The 14,065-nt window shown below is 38.4% G+C and overlaps 1 protein-coding gene across 2 annotated transcripts in view; it reads left to right on the top strand.

Moving 5' to 3' along the window:
• Positions 1-14,065, top strand: part of NTRK2 (neurotrophic receptor tyrosine kinase 2) — a 184,191-nt gene that overhangs the window by 96,284 nt on the left and 73,842 nt on the right. For both annotated transcript variants that reach the window (XM_088535244.1, XM_088535247.1), the window contains one exon: positions 6,943-7,131. In XM_088535244.1, the coding sequence (XP_088391370.1) occupies positions 6,943-7,131 (189 nt within the window). The remainder of the gene's footprint in view (positions 1-6,942; positions 7,132-14,065) is intronic.

The following is a 14,065-nucleotide window of genomic DNA, read 5'->3' as shown; positions in this document are numbered from 1 at the left end:
AGATGACTAACATACCTATTATTTAATTACCCTCAAGGGTACACATTACTTAAGTTATGATACGTAGAAAAAAAAATTGTCTGTCACTGTAGCATCTTTGCATCGAAGCTTTATCATGAGAACAGCACAATTTAGTCTTCTTGTGAAGCTGTAACAAATTATGAAATACAAAGCATGGATTTTCATGTGGAAATATAAGGAAAACACTTGTAGTGTTCACCCAAGTGAAAGGTGCTGTGGCTTCATCATGATTTTCAAACAAATCTCTCCACTTTACTTTGCCATAGCTGCAGGTGAAGAGATTCCTACAGTTTCTTAAATCTCCACTACCAGCTAATTTCTTCTGGCAGGGACCTCTGAGGAGTTCCCTTCCTCTGTAATTTGGAGATGGTTGGAAAGGGAATGTCTGAAGTGCATGTTGACAAGGAACAGGGACATTTGGCTGCGGCATGTAGGGAGGGTCTCCAGCTCCCTGGAACAACCTCTTTTCTTTTCACCTGACTTCCTGTGAACAAGCTCATTGGATGGCAACCAAACATCTTGGGTAGCTTCAGAAAGTCTCTCTCACCTCATATGTCACGAAGCTGACAAGCTTAAACAGGCACTGAATGGATGCAAATCAGTTAATTAGATTAATGGTACCTGTCAGAAGACACACAATTATATATCCTCTAAACACCGCACCCTGTTTCTGAGTCACAAATTTAACGTCTACGCTGTAGTTCTTGGCTCAGTGTGCACCAGGCACCGGGACAGAAGGACATGCACTCTTTCAGCTGTGAACAGCATTATGCCACAGCGGGACAGAACTGGCTGTTGCGTTTCTGGAGGTGATCTTATTCCCGTGTTTTCTTCACCAGCAGCAAAAGAGTGTAACCCCCATAATTCTCACTCGACAGCTGTGTAGGAAAGTGAATAGGCAGAGGATGCAATGAGGCCAATGCTAACAGCTGCTTTCAGGGTAGCTTTCAGGGCTAGGGGTTTGAGGCAGGGAGGGATGGCTGGAAGAGGGGCAAGGAAAGAAATGCTGTTGGTGCTATTGCTCTACACAGCCAAACTGCTGAAACACACTAGCATACTACTGCTTTACACTTTCCCACATTAAAAGCATCAGCACCTGCAAAGCAAGGAGCAACATTTTAATAGCCCACTTTGAATGAATTTGCAGTAGAGTCTGAATTTACTTTGAGCAGCTCCAATACTGCAGCGTTGAGCGGTAATGATAAACAGTTTTGTCTTTGGGAAGATTATTCAACTAGCTTTGACATAATTTTTCTTTTTGTTCTATTTATGCTTTTTAATTCAATTCGATATATTCAGCCTGCAGCATTTATAAGACCAATAATATAAATAGTGTTGTTATAATTGTACTGCTTTATACTAGACTGAGACTTCTTATTCAGTCAAGTAGAACTGCATAAACATTATTTGATATCACAGTTGCCTGTGCTCATTGAACTTAGGAATGGAAAGAATAGCTCATAACACCTCAGTCAAAAAGAAAAAAAAAGCGAGACCAACTTTGATGAGTTGTCTTCTAGAGTGAGTGAAAGATGGAACAGGGGTTCAAGAGTTCAGCTAAAGAACAGGCATATGTTATGGTAAGATACTTAGATCCTATCTATCTTGAGAAAGTTTCTCTGATTTTACTGAATTATAAAACTTACATTTTAATCATGCAAGAAAAAGGAACTTCTTAGAATCTACTGCAAATATGTAAGTCTCATGGGGAAAGAAAGCTTGTATAAGTAAGTGCTCTTTGAGAACAAGCTATTTAACTGGTGAAACAAATACATCACTCTCTCAATTGGAGAAAGAGAAAATATTCAGTATGTCCTCAAAATGCAGCCGAGCTGATGCTGATTGGTGACAGGCACTTTCCTGCTTTTCCCTGATGGTACACTATTGTGCCTGTGCAGGCTGGTCCTTGTTCCTCTGAGGTCAAGAGCTTGAAAGAAACAGAACCAATGCTAGTGAAAGATCTATTGAGAAGTCTTCCAATGAATGAACCTCCTTTTCTGAAAGACACTGTGTTTTTTAAGGCATTGGTGCAAAAGTCATCTCTAAAACAATCTTCTTTGCCTGAGCTGGCATGTAACACTTGACTAAGCAGATACAGCTCTGGAATAACTACACCACTCCAACCACAAAGCTAAAATAGGTTGTCCCTGATAATTGTTACACCTCCTTTAATAATAATAATAGTTATTCCCTCTTTTTACCTGGGTGAGCCATTGATATTAACTTCAGGGGTAGTTTAAATGGTGTGTGTGATTCTCAGAAATGTACAGCAGAGGGGTTGTGGGATACTGTAGGCTTTAGGAGATCTTGTTATGGTTCTGAACATACAATAGATGCATATATCCTTGACACATTTGGTAGACCCTGAAGACGGGCACAGTGATTTTTTGTGACCATGTAAACTCAAGTGAGAATATGTGCTAGCAAGGCAATGCCAAGTGCAAACAAAAACCATATGCTTGTTCTGATTCTCTGCATTTGAGAACCTAGCCTCTTCTTTATATGTTTTGCCTGAGCCTGCTTGGTTGAGTCATGCTCTTATTCACTTTGGGACTCTTTCCATTCTCTGATACACATTAAGGTCATGTGGATTATTTCAGTGGCAGCCAGTAGTCAGATGTGGTGCCACAGCCAAGTGCCAATACTTAGCCAAGTGCCTAAGTATTAGCAGAAGCCTGGAATAACACAAAGCAAAAGGTAGCCCCAATAAGTGACAATGTGAATAGGCCTTGGTAGTGTGCATGCTAAAACTGCATTAACTCTGATGGTAATAGAAGCAACAGAAGATGATCTATTTTATAACCACAAAACTACTGCTTCTGGCCAAAAATATCAGAATGTCTTGAAAGTAGTTAATTTCATGAAAATGTTCCTTTCTAAGGCTAAAGATGGCTACAAGGCCATAAGGCTACAAACTGAAGTGTATTGATACCAGCTGCAACAGGGGCAGTGTGGTGATGGTCTGTATTTCAAGAAGAGGTGGATGCTGGCACTGGTGACAGTAGACCATGAGCTCCATAACAGTGTGTTTCCAGTTCTCTACGGCATGAATAGCAAGGAAAGTTTGCTGTTTCAGCCTTTCCCCCTACCATTTGCCTAAGAATCGTTCACAACTTAGAGATGTTAGGAGTATTTTGGCCTTGTTATAGCTTGTAGAATTGGTTTTCTTGTATGTCTGCATTTTTGCAGAGGAGAGGGTCTTTTGTACATGGATGAGGGTTTTTTTTTTGGTTCTGGACAATGCAAAACGCACAGTTTTTCAGCTCAACATCAGAGGGAAGGTGAGTCCAAGTCTGCAGTATGTAAGTCTCATATTTTTTCTCCAAGGCAGGATACCATTTCTCATTTGGCTCCAGCATCTATCTTCTCAAGATAAGAAATATCTTCTAAAATGAAATCAAATGAAGATGTTAGGCAGAATATATCAAGATGGAGAAAGCCTCTCTGAAGTTTTCTTAAAAGATCAAGCTGAATGTGGGGCAACAGCTATTGACAACCCATGATTTTTCACTTCCACCAAATACATTTTGTTTAAAATTTTCAGTTTTCATGTGTGACATCAACAGCAGATTTGAGTAGAAATGAGAATCAATTATAGGGCACTGCATGTAATTATCCTGTTCATTCTGCCTTTGAGAAGTAATTAAGTGACCCTACTTAATCAGGATGAAACCACTCGTTAAGGTGCTTTAAGAAATTAGCTTTGATTTGTGCTCAGTGCAAATTCAGGAAAGGGTAGGTCTAGCTTCTTGCCAGCACAGAAGATGGCCTCATCTGGCATTCTGGAAAATGTTTTTGCATTAGTGGAATATAACTCACAGGCTACTGCTGTGAGGAGTAAGCTGCAGGGCTGGCCTGTGACTATAATGTGGCTTAGTGTCTGAAGAAAGTTAAACGTAGCTTCATGGAAAGCAGATAGTTTGGCATATAAGCAAGTATGGAAATAGCTTGTATACTGGTTCGCTCACATTATCAAAAAATCCCAGGAAAATGGTGTGATCTCAACTGCTTCTGATATACAAAAGTTTCCATCTGTTGATCTCTGATTGTCTTAATTAGAGAAGAAATATGCAGCAATTGGAAATGGGAGTTATGAAGATGAACAACTTCTTCCAAAGACCGCTGCATGAGAGGGTTACTTATAAATGAGAGGAACTGTTAAGTGACACTCCACCAATATCCTGAAGATGAATGTTTCTTAAACAGTTTCAAATCATCAGGACGCACATCAGGAGTCACCTCATTTTCCAGGTTTTCCTCAGCTGCTACAGAGAGCTAAATATACTTGGAATCTACTTCGTATCTCACGGAAGACTAGCTTTACCAGTGAGCTTAATTGAGCAATTAGATTTACAGAACAGATGCCTACTTTTCACCTGCAGCACTTCGCAGTTTTTTACTGATTGAAAAAATAGTTCACCATACAAATTAGGTATTAGAGTAGCGCAAAAATGATTTGATGAACAGAATGAGTTTCTATTCATTATCCTGCTTTACTGTCCTAGAAATGTGTAATGGACACTTTTGCTTGCCATCACTGTGTGTCGTTGAAAGCAAACGACGATAAAGGAACCTTCTTCTTGTGAAGCCGCAAACAGCAAGCCTGAAAAAAACTTAGAAAAATGCCTCCATTAAATTACATAGTCCAAATAAATTCCCAGTTTTCTGTTAGGAAAGGGATTTACCCCCCATACTAAAGCTGTTAAGTACCAAAGGATCCAAGAACATGTGTATTTTTTGTGCCTAGTTTTTGTAACCGTTAGTTTGAGATTCCAAAAGTTTGGGGTCCATCAGGATGTTTTCTAGAAGAATTAAATTAAGCTTTTCATGGATTTGCACTCTGTTTCCACTCATGCAAAAATAGTGCTTTACATGCCTATCTTCTTCTATCTATCTTCTAGTTTGTTAGTCTCTGTACTTCATTAGAAAAATCTTCACCAAAACCTCTTAATCCTGGCAGCTTTCCTAGTAGAATCAATCTTTTGAGGATATGGGTGATCAGTAATGACAAAAACAGCCTTGGTATTAGTATTTCATTTGATAAATTGCAGAGATCTAGGCATCGCTTACATTTGTCAACAGTGACTTTCCAGTGAAGTGCAAAGGCATTTGAAAAATTACCTCTAATGTTTCAGGCTAGTGGGGGAAGTACCTTTTCAAACAATGAGAACATTTCCCTTATGCACCATTAAGCCAATTGAGGAGAAAGGAAAACTGGATAGGAGTGGGAGTATGCTTGAGCTTGTACGGCTAGGGTTGAAATAGCAGCGTGTCAAGATTATTTAAGTTCTATTCCTGTGAGCCATGCCATGTCATGATAAAGTGCTTTTGTTATGATACTGTGTAGAAGAGTCCAAGTTTCTTTTCTTTAGAGCTGCCCTTCTGTGGTTGCTGTTCCTGGGCTTCTCCTGGTTCTCATCTTCTTCCTATAATAATGTGTGCTAAAATAGATTATCTCGATCTTCTGTCACATCCTCCACGAAGGATCCTCAGGACCTGCTGCTGGTCTTCATCTTCTCTCTCTCTCCATTTTGCCAGCAAATACAGATGCCACATATGTGCAGATGGAGCTTAGATCCCTTTCTTGCCTCTGTGCTGTCCTATTCTGCCCAGCCTAAACCCTCAGCTCCAATATTTTGCAAGGAATTGCTGTCAAATTGGATGAGACACAGATTTCATCATGCCCAAAGCCCTCTCTGCTGCTTTCTTCTTTGGTCCTGCCTCACACTTCTGTCTACAGGACAAACACTGGTGTCTTTGGAGCATGCTGTGCTAGGAAAGACATTCCAGACAATGAATTATTCCACCTATTTTTAGCTTTTTTTTTTTTTTAATGTTGACATTATGAGATGTGAATGCCACCCTGAAACCCTGTTGAGCATCAGTGGAGAATGGTCTGACATTTGAAAATTGTGTTAACTGTTGGATGTTCAGTGGGCAGATTAGGCAAAAAGTCATCATTGTTTAATGATTATCTGTATTTTCTTTGAATTCTAAATGTCAACAAGACTAGCAGAGGTTAAATTGCAAAATTTCAAATGTTGTCTATGTTACTCTCCATGTTATTATTAGAGGCCACTACAGCTCACTAAAGTGGAACATTCTGTGCTGAGCAGTTTTTTTTTATTATTATTATATATATATATATAACATTCATCTTCATAGCACTGCTATTGAAAACCTAAAGCATAAAGTGAGAATAAAACAAAAACTAACACTAAATTACTGTTCAAAGTAAGTGGAAGATCAATAGACTCTGGTATTGGGCCATGTAAGTGAGCAAAATGTTCCCTTGGACTGAATGTGAAGTGACACCAGGTCTTATGGTGGAGCATGGGATGGAGTCAGTTTTTCCCAGGGCTCTTCTGATGTTTGCTGTGTACCCACCGTGCCTCTCCAAGTTGTCCTCAAGGATTTTGACTTTCACCTTTTTGTCTGTGAGAAAACATGCTGTTTTCTATGTCAGAATGAGCCTATCATCACTTGGGAAAAACAGGTGGACATTCCCCACCTTTGTGGGAAAGGGCATTACTGTTGTGTGATCTGAGCAGGTTAGAAGGTAAAAGCAGCTAATGCATGTATTTCATAGCTTATTTCTAAGAATGATAGAAGGAGTTCACCAGATCTGGAGATCTTTCCAATAGACACACCGTGCTTGACATATTCAGTGTAGGTGATTTGACAAAAAAAAATTCACATCACATTTTCACTCTTAATAGCCACTGAAGTTTTTCTCCTATTTCTCCCTCTCCACCCAGACATGTAAAATTCCTGAAGTAAGACAGGTCAGGGACATAAAGAGAACTTTTGCCCAGAACGACCAAGGACAAACTGATCAAAAAAGGGGAAAAATTGACTTGACTGAGGAAGGGGCAATTCTCATTTCCTGAGTAACAGGGAGCTCTCTGTTTCTAACCCCAGGTCCTTCTTCAGTAATTAGCAATGATGATGATTCAGCAAGTCCCCTCCATCACATCTCAAATGGCAGCAACACTCCATCTTCTTCTGAGGGGGGTCCAGATGCAGTCATCATCGGAATGACTAAGATTCCCGTCATTGAAAATCCTCAGTACTTTGGGATTACTAACAGTCAGCTCAAGCCAGATACCTGTAAGTACCAATGCTTGCATGTCTTTCAATCATTCATTTTCATTTTGCAGCTAATGGGGCTCCTTAACAAAGCTTATAGAAAAATGGTGTAAATTTCTGGGAGTGGAAGGGTGGTGTGGACTTAAAATATATGCAATTGTTAAGGGGCACATAACATGTACTGCTTTACATTTATCAAAGCCAAATTCAGCCTGTGTGATGAAACGAAGAAGTCAGCAGTGTTATGCTCAAAACCCAATCCATATTCCATCAAAGTCACTGGTAGTCTTTCCATTGATTTCAGTGGTCTTTGGCCGGTCCTGTGCACCTAATATATTCTTGGGAGAAAGCAAATCCTGGGGCAAAACCAGGAGTCAATATTTGTTCAGTATTGTTACATACTCACCGCTTTTAAATTGGTTGTTTTGATTATGATTATAAACTAACTTTGAAATCTGAATATTTGTGAAGTTACAAGAATAATAAGGGTGAAGATTTTCACTTGCTTAATTTCATCGTATAACTCAAGTACTACAGCTGGAAAAGATGTTGTATATTTAAAAATGGAACAGGAGGTTTTATGATGGATAATACATGTCATGAATAAATTTTCTGATGCTCAGCTAGAAGCAGGTGAAATCAATATACTTTGGAAAAAAATGAGAAAAGTAAAAATAATTAACTTTGAATTGTTAAAAAAAGAGCAACCCAAACTTCAGTTATTGCTCTTCATCATAGTTTTGGTAAGTGGACTTGCTAATATTTAAAACGGCAATTGACACTGCAGAAAATGACTGATAAATATTTTAAGGATATGGTAATCAATAGTAACTGCACGATTTATTATGTATAATTGGTACATGAAGATCTTTAAGTGTTTCAGTGAAGGTTTTGCCTTTTGATTTTGTACATTTATTCCTGAAGTGTCACAGGAGGCCTGATCTGTTTATCTGGGAAGTTGTTTGAAAGATTCCTGCTGCAATCAGTGAGCACTGGGTGTGCAACTAAGGGACACAACATGCATCTTGTATAGTAACTAATTCAACTTCACAGTACAAACTGTGGCTTAGAGGTGTATGACCTACATCAAAAACCTTTGCCTTCAGCTTTGCATAGCTTAAGTGATGCAACAGGTTTTTTTCCTCAATCTATGTATAAGTGCATGCAGGACTTAAAAGGGTGTAAAGACTAATGCAAGATTACCTGCTTGCCTTGTGACTGTTAACACTGATCCACAACTTGATTGTTGTAGTAAACACAATCTACAGGTGGATGTTCCTGCAATGCAGCAGGAGGCATTTTCTGACTCTTTTTACATCCCTGGTGTTCTCACTCACCATAATTTTATTGTATAGTACTGCTTTTTTTTGTTTGTTTGTTTTTAGAAATAACCCATAATCTCATCTGCCAGAAAGTATTTGAATAATCTGGCATAGTATATACAATGGAGTGCATAATCACTGAATTGCTGGTACATGATCATCAAAAGAAAAATCTTATATAGATGCTCTGTGTTTAGAACACTAATTTCTGTGAAAAATAGAAGGCATTAGAAGGCATTGGCATACCACAAATGGACAATATACCCACTAGAGCTTTCTAAAATTATATAGAAGTGCATGCTTTTAAATGTGAGGCTACTGTACCTCCATTCCCATCTGTATTAGACAACATTATAATAGTTTAAACAAACATCAGTGACTAGAGACTATTTCTCTTTCAGCATTAATGTTGAAACGACATACATGCTGTTCAGGGTGGGAGAAAGAAAACAAACTGTACCAAAACCCAGAATTCTCTCACATTTAGTAAGCTTCATATTAATTACAGGCGCATTAAATCATGCTTCACTAGCACTAACTAGGTCCTCATCCTGAAAATACATGAGTCCGTATTTGGTTTTGTGTGCTGCAATGAAAGCCACATGGTGTCAGGGAATTTAATCATAGTACATGAAGTTGGCTTGTGCACGAACATTCGCAGAAGGAGATCTTGAGACTTTGCAGTGATGCCCCTGGGAGGTATGAGGAGCCACTCTGCTTTCTGCTCCATTGTCGTGATGGTCCCATGCTTTGTGCTGTTATTGTTTTCACAAAGAGATAAACTGTACTAGTGTATAACTTGACAAACCAAGTTTTCATCTGGTGCACCATGAATTTTTCCAATGAAGAGGGTAATTCAGATTGTCTAGGACAAAAATGGTCTTCTAATGAATAGTTTTGCATACCCTTTGCCTCTTTCACTCGTTATTACAGAACTGCATTTGTTCTTTTTTAACCCTCCAGCCTCCTCCTGATGTGTATTTCTGATATTTTCAAGCTCTCATTCTTTTTTCCTGTTTACAATAATGCCAAATGTCATCTGATTTCTGAGATGAACATTTATGTTTATTTGCTGTCTGGTCTAAGTTCTGTTGTCCACTAGCATGAGGCACAGCATCATGGACTGCCATACTGAAAAAAATCTTATGTATTTAGTGTATGATAGTTTGTGGGTCGAGGTGAGACTTCTAGCTAGGTGGACCTGTACTCAGAATATATATTTTCGTGGAAGTAGGAAATCTATCTCTTAACAGATAAGATATCCTTTTTTGAATTCTGTGTGTTGAGCTCCATTGCAAAGTGTTAAAAGGGCACACATTTAAAAGAAAATTAAAAAATTGATTCCAATCAGTTCCATCTGAAGTTCCATCACTGTACTTTTACTACTACAGTTCTAAATCCTAAGAGATGACAGCTTGTAAAGGGTCAAAGTCTCAGGCTGCTGCTCAGGCTTCCTCTTGATAGACACATTACAAAGTAGAAAGCAAAACTGATGAAGACCAACCCACCCAGCAGCTTCTCAGGTTGGATTCTAGTCTTCACTTGGAAAGACTCAATTTGTGGCCCAGATTTCAATGCAAACTGGTGCTCAACTTCACCTTTAATTGATACCCAAGGACAGTATCATCCTTTCTGTTCCAACAAACAGCTAGCATTTAGCGTAAGCCTGCAAACCTTTTGCCTGGTAGTTACCGACAGCATTCAGTCGTTGCTGTTGAAGATCAGCATGTAGCTTTCTAGTGGAGTAATGCTGGCGACCACAGGAAGATTGTAAGTATGGTAAACACTGAGTTATTCTCCCTTATATCAACAAGGCTGTCAAATACCTTGCTGGCACAGTGGCTAGCCATTTAAAGAAGGTTAGCTTCACTAATCCCATAAAATGTCACACCCCTTAAGCTAGTTATCTAATCTTTTTATTGATAATATGACATTTTGTAACTTGATCTTCTACATTCCTGCATTGAATTTGTAGTTGCTGAAGTTATCAACTGATCCTGCTAGACCTGTTGAGATAGCATGGAATGAAACAAAGACATTTTCCATATGAACAGTTGTGGAGCATCTTCAACCATCACTTAGTTTGGCAGCACAGTGTTTGAAATATATCAGCCCATAATGGTTTCTCTTCAGTGATTTCTAGTCAATTAACAAATGTCTTGTTGGGAATAATGTGAAAAACAAAATTTGAAGAGAGGACATGTAGAAAATGTCAGTGGAATTGCCAAGTTGAGACTCTAAGGACAGGAACTGGGTAAGAGCCTGCTTTCAAGTGGATGTGGAATTTGGAGAATCAAATCTTTCTCTGAATTGCGCTCAAGTGGCTCTCCTCTAGCAGTCACTGCTGTTGGCGTAGTTGAAAGGAAGACAGCAGCTCTCCCTACCATGAAGAAGTTTGTAAGACAGCTCCAGAGTCCAGGTGCCTCAGGATGAATCAGAAGCAACTGCATTGATTTAATCCCTTAAGATATTATCGATGCAAAAAAACAGACTAGGAAGTCATATTAATTAAGTGGTGGGAGGTTCAGTGGCAAGGTGTTTTCAGTTGCTGGCACTGCACATATCTTTTGGTTTTCAGATGGTGTTGTGTGGACTGTGATTTTCATAGAAGAAATTTGCATATATTTATGAAATAATGTTAATATTCTGGTCTGTATATCTGTAGAATGGGATGTGCTCCTAGAGGTGCAGGAATATGAACGTGCAGTTTAGATATAGGTACTGGATAATTCAGTATTGAAGAAATAGAAGATAAGTTAGACTCCACTGAAAAGCTTATACTTATAAGCTTCCAGTATTCCTGTTTTACTAGCTCTGAGTGTCTTAATTCAGATTCTAATGATACAAATGGAAAAATACACTTTAATCATTTGAGTTAGTGGACAAGACGTTGTCCACATACTTGCTGTGAATAATTACCATGCTTCCAGTTGGCATCTGTGAGAGAAATTCTGAAGCTGATTGTATGTTGCTAGAAATAATTCCCTTTAAATTGATTTTGAATTATTTTGCTAATCTGAAAAAATTAATTAACACTTAAAGGCACCAGTTATAGGGTAAAATTTCTAATTGTGCACATAGTGGTAATTTTAAGAAGTTTTGAGAACCACTCTCTCCTATTCCATTTTGAAAACTGACCTTTTCAATTTTCTGTACACTTGAGGGATTGTCACACCATTTAGTTGAAGGTGATCTCTTACTTAATTATTCTGTGGCTGTAGATTTTTTTCTAACATATGAGGAGGCAGACTTTGGCTGTTCCTGTTAGGAAAGCTGCAGAAAGGCAGAATCAGTTCACCATTGCCTTGAATGTCTTCAAGTCTCTAGAATTTGAGAGCAAAAGAAAAGGAGGATTATTCTTGTGATTTGAATGTATTTCTCACAGTATTGCACTTTTAAAGTTATAGCTCTTGGAGGCTGGGGTAATGACTTCAGATTTCTTTTAAAAGGCAAAGATGCTTGAGAATTCAAGCCAGACCATCATTTTTGCCCCAGGAATTACCCATATTGCAGTCTTGATCTGTACTTGAAGTCCATTTATATCTAGTAAAAAGGCAAATGGTTACTTTTTTGACAAAATATTTACATGACCTGATTTATTTGGTAAACTGTTACTTGCTTGGGGGTCCTACTCCTGAGCATGCAACTGCAGGAAAGAATGGAGTGGCTTGTGGCCTTTAGCCTGTGAACAGTGGAGTGGTTTATCACCTGAAAATATGGTGTGTGAAACACACTTTTCCCTTAGTAAGAGACCTGAGCAACAAAGATCCACAGTATGCTGCAACCTACCAGAACAGAATATGGGACAAGGCAACATGAAGCATGCAGTCTGAATACCACAATCCACAGATAAAATGTGCAATTTTACAATACATTTGTTAGATAGGGCAGACTCCAGAGAAGCACAGTTCTTCTTTGGCAGGTGAACAGTGGTCATTGCTGAAAGTTGCTGTTAACATCACCTGAGCCATAGGCTTCATATAAAGCACATACTTACAGAGCTTACACAAGATGAAATAGAATTAAATGTATTCATAAGAATTCTTGGCAACTGCAGTATTAGTCAAGATAAAAAAAAATCTGTTTTAGTAGCTGTAATCTTGGAGGCATTTCTGTGTTCAGTCTTTAACTATGTCATTTGACAATACAGCTGCATGAAACATGTATACAATATTTTGGCACCAGAGTGTGCAACTAAATCAGTAACAGGTACATGACAAATGGCACCATTTATATTGTTATGATTAAATTATCCCTTTCAGACTCTGTGCTGCATAGTAAATTCTATGGATGTTGATTTTTTATATATAAACTTGCATTTCTTTATGAAAACATACCTGGAAAATAATATGGAGTTTAAAAGGGGTAATCCTCATATATAAGTTGAATGTAAAAAAAAATGTAACTTGTTGTAGAAAACTCTTTATCAAGAGCCTAGACATAGGAGAAGGATTGGGACTGTGATTTATTTCTTTAGGTCGGAGTATTGGCTAAACAAGAGATACAGGTCCCAAGAAAGAAAGATAGTACAAATAAGAAAGATGCTACAGTAGATAATTATGAAAATATTGATAAATATAAATATTTAACATTTAAATTTTACATTTCAGCACATTACTAATTCAACAGCGTGACCTGTTTCTGGCACATAAAAATCCAATAAATCTTAAAGTAAGAGAAAATCCAAAATAAATAACCTTGTAACCAAAATAACTTCATAAATCAATCCAGCTTCTTGTTTTCTCGAGTTCATCACTAAGTAATAGCATAATTATTAAAAAGTGTGAGTTGGCAAAATGCAGTTAGCTCTGAACACAAGCTTACCCAAAGCTGAACTATGGGAAAAAAAGATCAGGAATATGGTTATCTATAATAAACATTGATAAAGGTGTTTGTTGTAGCAGCAGCAGTATCCATGGAGTTTTTCAGCTGCGTTTAATGTTTTCACACCCCTTTCTGTCAGTTGTCTATAAGGAAATAAGACTGTTGGTATTTAGATGGCAGTTTCTGGGAGAATTTGGCGTGGACAAGAAGAGCCCTTGGTGCAGGACGGCCATGAGATGTGAGGTGGTAGGTGATGTGCAGAGCTGTCTCCTCTGTCTCCTCTCCCATGCTCATGGGGTGTGTGTGCATGAAGGGGCTGCATGCGGACCAGAGGGGAGGTCAGCAGCAAATAAAATGTAGCAACGTTGAAGCTATGTCAACACTGAAAATAACACAGTGTATGCTATTCTACATCTGCAAATCACTTTTCAAGCACTGCCTTGTTAATTAAATCTCTCCACAGGTTCCTCATTGCTCACAGTTGGGACAAAATGATAGGACTACTTTTTTTCTCCCTGGAGAGTGCTTAATTAATGTCCCTGTTTTAGTTTAGATGTATATTCTGTATGATAGGATACCAGAGCTCAGCATTTTTTGGCACATTTTAAAAATATGATTACACAGACAATTCCGGGAATGAGCTTCGGTCAGTAATTAACATAAAAACCCAAGCGCTAAAGTATATCTTTATGGTCTTCCTCTCTTTCTTACTTCACTTTGCTTTTCCTCTTGGAAAATCTGAGAGGCTCATTAAGCTAGTTTTATTTTGTTCTGCTGGACAAAAGCTTTAGGACCTCTCATTGCCCTGC

This window comes from Tinamus guttatus, unplaced genomic scaffold (assembly GCF_059628265.1).
Source record: "Tinamus guttatus ecotype Peru unplaced genomic scaffold, ASM5962826v1 Tinamus_guttatus_pri_ptg000620l, whole genome shotgun sequence".
Taxonomy (NCBI): Eukaryota; Metazoa; Chordata; class Aves; order Tinamiformes; family Tinamidae; genus Tinamus; species Tinamus guttatus.
This window is presented reverse-complemented; position numbering and strand designations above follow the sequence as displayed.